This window comes from Bos indicus x Bos taurus, chromosome X, assembly GCF_003369695.1.
Source record: "Bos indicus x Bos taurus breed Angus x Brahman F1 hybrid chromosome X, Bos_hybrid_MaternalHap_v2.0, whole genome shotgun sequence".
NCBI lineage: Eukaryota > Metazoa > Chordata > Mammalia > Artiodactyla > Bovidae > Bos > Bos indicus x Bos taurus.
Window position 1 is genome coordinate 24,551,407 of NC_040105.1, and position 7,222 is coordinate 24,558,628.

General features: G+C 43.7%; 1 protein-coding gene across 1 annotated transcript; it reads left to right on the forward strand.

The window, feature by feature from the left end:
* The first annotated feature begins 5,727 nt into the window (after positions 1-5,727).
* LOC113887973 (melanoma-associated antigen B4-like) lies at positions 5,728-6,309 on the forward strand. Its single transcript, XM_027535352.1, has one exon. The coding sequence runs from the start codon at positions 5,728-5,730 to the stop codon at positions 6,307-6,309; it is 582 nt and encodes a 193-aa protein (XP_027391153.1).
* The last annotated feature ends 913 nt before the right edge of the window (positions 6,310-7,222 follow it).

Consider the following 7,222-nt stretch of genomic DNA (forward strand, 5'->3'; position numbering starts at 1 on the left):
AGAAACACAAATTAAATTATGAATAGTAGAAATGAAAGAAGAGTCATGATGACTGATATGATGGACATTAAAAGGATAATAAATGAATATCATAAACACTTTGTACCTTCAAATTTAAAAGTTAAATTAAGAAATTGCTTGAGGATATAACTAACCAAAATTTTGAAAGGAAAAATACATAGTTTGAATAGGTCTGCCTCTATTAAAGAAATTTAATCTATAAGTAATAAGCTTCCAATAAAGACAGCAACAAGCCCAGATGATTCCACTGATGAAATATAACAAAAATTTAAAGAAGAGATGATAACAGTTCTCTACAATCTATTTCAGAGAATAGAAGCAAAGGGAACACTTCTTCATTCCTTCCATGAGGCCAGCATTACATTTTAATTTCAAAACCAGAAAAAGAAATTAATAGAAAAAAAATCACACAAGGATTGTATTCAGAGAATGAAAAGCTAAGTCACAAACTGGGAAGAAAGAATTGTAGGACACATATCTGAAAATAAATATGTAGCAAAAACATACAAAGAACACTTACAACTCAACAATAAGAAAACAAGGAAGTCAATGTAAAAATGCTTAAAAGTGCTGAATAGACCTCTCACTGAAGAATATAAACAGATGGTAAAGAGTATATGAAAAGATGATCTACATCATATGTCTTCAGGGAATTTCAGATCAAACAACAATATAAAAACAACCAATAATAGGGCTAACGCAAAAAAAAAAAAAAAAAAAAAAAAAAACACCTCACGATATCAAATATGGCAAAAATGTGGACAAATAGGAACTCTCATTGCTAAAGGGAATGCAGTGATACAAATACTTTGGAAACTGGCGGTAATTATTTTAAGCTAAACATAGTCTTATCACATGATCTAGCAACTGAACGCTAGGGTATTTACTCAAAAGTGTCAAAACCTTATGCCCATCCAAACACCTTCAAACAAATTTTAATAGCAGACTAATTCATGGTTGCCAAAAACTAAAAATCACCAAAGATGACCTTCAGCAGATGAGTGGGTAAAGAAACTATGGTACTCTACATGATGGAAAGCTATTCAGCCCTGAAAAAAAAGTTTCAAACCATAAACAGATATAGAGAAATTTCAACATATATTGATTAGCAGAAAGAGCCAGTATAAAAAGCTGACATACTGTATGATGCCATCAATATTATATTCTGGAAAATGCAAACCTTTAAAGAGTAAAAAGTTCAGTAGTTGTCAGTGGTTCCAAGTGAGGTTTTGAGGGATGGACAGGTGGAGCATGGGAGATCCATGGGGGATTCAAACTCCTCTGCAGGACACCGTGTTGGCTGAGTACAAAATATGCATTTGTCGAACACTAAAGAACTGTAAAACACATAAAGTAAAATACATTGTAAACAGTGGACAATAGTTAATAATAAGGTATTGATATTCGTAGATCAATTGTGACAAATGAACTCCTATCCATTGAACCAATACAAGATATTAATAACAGACGATACCAAGTGGAGGAAGAGTGGCTGGATGGGAATTGTCTATACTATCTGCTGAAGTTTTTCTAATCCTCAGTGTGTTCTTTAAAAAAAGAAAATAAAATGGGTCAACAACCACATGGAAAGATGCACAACACTCATCATGAGAGAAATGCAAATCAAACTTACACTAAGGTGTCATCTCATATGTCAGAATGGCCATCATCAAAAATTGTACAAGCAGTAATGCTACTGAGAGCTTAGAGAAAAGGGAACTGTCTTCCACTGTTGGCAGAAATGGAAACTGATATAGCCAAAATGCAGAACAGTAGGGAGATTCCTTTAAAAACTAGGCATTAAAGCTATCATATAACCCAGCAATAGAAATACTGTGCATATACACTGAGAAATGAATAACTGTAAAGACACCTGTATCCAAAGTTCATTGCAGCACTATTTACAATAGCCAGGACATGGAAACAACCTAAGATTTCAACTGAGAGATGAATGGATAAAGAAGTTGTGGTAGATGTATACAACTGAATATTAGCCATAAAAAGGAATGAATTTAAGTTACTTGTAGTGAGGTGGATGCACCTAGAGCCTGTTACACAGAGTGAAGTAAGTCAGAAAAAGAAAAAGAGTATATATTCATGCATAAACATGGAATATAGAAAATGGTACTTGTGAACCTATTTGCAGGGCAGGAATAGAGACACAGATGTAGAGAATGGTTATGTGGATGCAGCAAGGGAAGGAGAGGTGGAATGAAATTGAGAGTGGCACTGACAAATATAGAGTACCATGTGTACCACAGATAGCAAGTGCAAATTGTATATAATACAGGGAGCTCAGCCTGGTGCTGTGTGACAGTGTAGAGGGGAGAGATGAGTGGGTGGGAGAAAGGCTCATGAGGCAGAAGATCTATGTATACCTATAGCTGATTCATTCTGTTTGTAAAACAGAAACTAACACAACATTATAAAGCAATTATCCTCCAATTAAACCAATTTTTTAAAGCTCTACTAATGTGAAAAATAGAAAAAATCTATGGATAAGAACACATAGCCAGTACCAAGTTACATACAAAATGCCAAATAAATAAGATTCAGGAAAATGAAAAGCAAAAGATGATGGTAAAAACTTGATCCTCAGATTAAAATGCTTAGGGAACAGGCATAGAAAATATTGACAAATATAAGGAACTTCAGACATCTGGTATAAAAAGATCAACACAGCAAAGTCAAGAGACTGCTCTGGAAGAATCAACAATTGCTCAGATCATGTAATAGAAAATACAACATAAACAAAAGCAACCATATAAAAAACATACCTACAAAGAAACCTTAGAACAATGTATACAGCCCACATGGAAGCAACAAGAATTCCCTGAGAGCCTTAGGAAAAAGAGGTGTCAAACAAAATACTATGTTATGTGTATTCAGGAGGAGCAGATATTGTAAGGCTCACTTTTCCTTAACTCCTTTACAGATTTAATACCATATCCAGAGCAGCTAAGACCCCCGATCAACCATGGGCTGCTATTTCCTGGATCCAGAAAAAAAAAAAAAAACATGGAAAACTTACACAAGGAATAAAGAAAACTATTAACAAAAGCAAAAACACAAAATTACATAATCCCTGATGGACAATAGGTCTCCATTGAACTAGGCCATATGAGTGCCCATGTTGGGGAGTACTCTGAGGCTGACATAGGTGTGCAGCCTACAAGGGAAGCAGACAACAATATAAGCTTGAAGAGGCTTGAAAGTTGAGCCCCTGATTCTTCAAGTATGCCCTTGGACCATGAATCTCTACTGCTTCACTGAGGGTATCTGAGGCAGCATCTCAGAGCCCCATGCCAGGACCATGGGGCACCAAAGTTTGGGTTGGATGTAGCAGTATGGCCCAGAGGTCATTAAAAAACCAGCACAAACTTTGTTGTGTGTTTGCTGAGTTGCTCAGCTGTGTCCAACACTTTGCAACCCCATGGACTATAGCCTGACAGGCTCCTGTGGCCATTTTGATTCTCCAGGCAAGAATACCGGATTGGGTTTCCATGCCTTCCTCCTGGGGATCTTTCCAACTCTGGTATCGAACCCAGGTCTCCCACATTGCAGGCGGATTCTTCACTGCCTGAGTCACCAGGGAATGTTAGTGGATTACAACTGTGCCTTTTCAACGGTCACCCTAATAGACTATCGCACAGGGACCAAAAGAGAAAGACTAGTATTACAGTAATTATACAAAAGGACAGAAATTCATCTCAGAACTTAAGAGCAATGCCCCTGTGGTCAACTAAGAGCCCACAGTGAGAACTGTCAGGCGAAGGATCCCCTTCCTTCACTTACTCTTCTGGGATTGTGTGGGGCATGGTAGGGGACAGGGGTGGATTCATGCCAGAAAGGGAAGGATTTCCAGGTTTTGCTAGCAGTCAATATGAAGATCCTGAGTAACATATGAGGGGTTCCACACCACAGAAGACAGTCTCCCATCTTTCACTCTCAGCTCGTCTTACCTGCTTCAGCCATTTCCAGGAAGCCTCAGGCAGAAGTGTCCAGATAAGCATCAGGCAGAAGTGTCCAGATGAGACGTACATGCACGTCACACCAGGACTCTGGGGATTTGATGTCTTCCATGTGAGGCTTTGTCCTCAGGTCAGCAGATGGGCCCTAGCCCAGCACCTACAGTGGTCAAGGGAAGACACAAAGAACAGAGAGCATCACTCAGCACAGAAGGGCCCCCAGAGAGCCCTCGCTGTCAGTCTCCAGAGCTCCACGAAGGCTTGTAGGCTCGGACTCCTAAATACTCTCTCCCAGGGTTGCTGACAGAAGTGAGAGGCATGGAGTGAGGCCAGTTGACTCAGCTCATCACAGTGATGTCCCAGGACCTCCTAAGAGTCAAGGAAAACTCCCATGCCAATGCTGCAGCAAACTCCCCTGGAACCCCACCCACCCAGGCCCCGCCCCTGGTGTCCTCCTGGAGCTCAGATGTGCATGACAGGAAGTGACATCTTCCTAAACACACTGGAGTGAGACACCATCTTTGAGAGTGCCTTATCTTTTAGAGCTGCTGTTGACGGTGAACAGACAGAGAAGTCTCAAGTCTCATCAGTTGTCAGAGTTGGAGGTGACGTGAGTTACTAGAGCAGGGACACATCTCCGCACCCCCAACCCCTTTTCCGGCCAAAAAAAGGGGACTGTACAACCTCAGGCCACCCTGCCCCTGCTCTCAGACCAGAGGATCCAGCCAAGTTCTTAGGCCCCAAGACCATCCGCTAACCCCTAGTGGGTGTCGGGGAAGAATGCCTCAGTCAGGCTCTGCTGGACTCTGGCTGTCCTCAATGGAGTGAGAGCCACGAGCCCTGTGGAGTGAAGGTGGGACATTCTGGGGGACTGAGGGTCTCCATGCCCCAGAACGGGGGCTGCACATAACACCCCAATCACTGCGACTCAGACGTGGACCATCCGGGCAGCACCCAGGCAGTGCTAAAGAATGAGGGGCTCCCTTACTGTGATCGAGGACACGGGACACAGCGAGGAGGGGACCATGGTCCGAGGAGCTGGCAGCTAGTCAGCAGAGGGGGGATGTCAGGGCTTGGGAGGAGTCAGGATGACGACCATCCTTCCCATCACATGGACCACTCAGGACCCTCCCCTGTGCTCAGCATTTCCTTCCGGCCAAACAGAGGGAAGGGGGGCTGTGGTCTGAGAAGGGAAGTTAGAGTGTGATCATAAAGGGGCAGCCGCCGGACAGCAGAGGGGCAGATCCCGGGACCCTTTGGTGGAGGGCTGAGTACTCCCTCCTCTCTTCCTCTGGGGTGACAAGAAAGGAGGCAGTGTCAACTTCAGAGCAGGAGAGGGAACAGGATGTGTGTGGAGTGGCAGGGGTGGGGTTCGGATATGGGGGAGTCTTGTCCCAATTTTCATCCTGACTCTAAATGTGAACTGAGAGAACCTGCCTCCCCTGCCAGCCCTGACAGGCCCCCCTCTAACACCCAAGCAGGGCTGTCTGGCTGTGCCCCAGTGCTCACTCTCATATCCTCCTCAGGGGTCTTAGGGGATAGGTTCACGAGGAGAACGGGAGCCCTGTGGGTCCTAGAGCACTGGCCTGAAAGACCCCTCAGAGGCAGCCTTGTTTCAAGCCAGGGAGGACTCTCCCGGGTGAAGGTGCTCATGGAATCTTCTTGTCCTTACTCTAGGTGCCCTTGGTGCCAGCCTTCCTGCCTGCATGCCCACCTGCAGTCCGAGACCTGTGTCGTCATGCCTTGGAGGCACAACAATAAGTACCATGCTCGTGTGAAACGCCACCAAGTCTGGAGGGACACTCAGTGTCCCCAGGAGGCCAAGACCAGTGCTGCTGCAGCCGCAGAAGAGGAGGACCCCTCTTCTCCCTCTTCTGGCCCTCAGGGTTCTCCCCTGAGCTCCCCTGCTGCTGGCGAAAGCCAGAAGCTTCAGGGAGCCTTGGCCACTAGCTCTCCTGATGCAGGGGCTTCCTGTGCAGGATCTGATGAAGGAGCCCAGGGCCCAGAGGACGAAAGTGCAGGTGACTCCCAGGGGTTCATCTTCATGAAGGGGAACCAGGCCACTGAGGAGGAGGTCTGGGAATTCCTCAGTGTGTTGGGGGTCTATGCTGGGAGGAAGCACCCAATCTTTGGGGAGCCCATAAGGCTCATCACCAAAGAGCTGGTGCAGAAGAAGTACCTGAAGTACCTCCAGGTGCCCAATAGTGATCATCCACACTATGAGTTCCTGTGGGGCCCAAGAGCTTGTGCTGAGACCAGTAAGATGAAAGTGCTAGAGTTTCTGGCCAAGATCCATGATACGGTCCCTAGTTCGTTCTGAGATTTCTATGATGAGGCTCTGAGAGATCAGGCGGAGAGAGCAGGGCTGAGAGTTGCGATGCAGCATCCAGCTATGGCTGAGGCCAGTGCCCCTTCCAGGGCCAAGTCCTGCAGCTCCTCCCACATCTAAGGAGGGAGGCCAGGGCACTTTGTTCCCTTTGTGTTGGAACAGAGCAATCTAGCTCCTAAATAGTGCAGAGTAGTAGGGGTGGAGGGAACAATACCTATGTGTTCCTACAGTTTTAAGTAGTAAGGGAGTTTACCTGCAGTTCATTTTAACAAAATATGTATCTTTCTCCCTTTATCCATAGCAGAAATATCTAGTGAAAGATGATTTAAAGTAGATAGGTAAAGAGATGAGGGAGGTGTTAAGTATTTTGTAATGCTACTACTTTTGATAAGGTTTATTGTGCTTCAGAATACAAATGTATGGATCATATAAATCATAGGTCTTTGCTCTTTTAAAGTTTTGAAAGCCACAGTCTGGGTATTTGTAAAACACATTGGAAGTACTGAATATATTGTTCACAATCCAAACGAGGTAACATGACTTTGGAACAGAATTTTGTTGAAGAGTAGTCAAGCTTCTAAAGAGTGAAAGGTAGTAGGGGTGAAGTAAACCAAATTTAGATCTCATTACTGTTTTACATGACTAACTTCTACACATTATTTCCTTTTCTCCAAATGTTTTAACTTCTAAGTTTGTTTTTGTTCAGAATATTAATTTGGTAATGATATTGCTGTTACATTTATTGCTGTTTTAAGAGTTTTAAAGTTACAGTTTCGGTAGATGTAAAAGAAATTCACAAACCATCTTTATTGTCTCCGTGATCTGGAAGTAGGTAACAGGGCACTGAAGGAGAGATTTTGATGGTAATGCAATAGACGACCACAGAAAATACTGAGAAACAAAA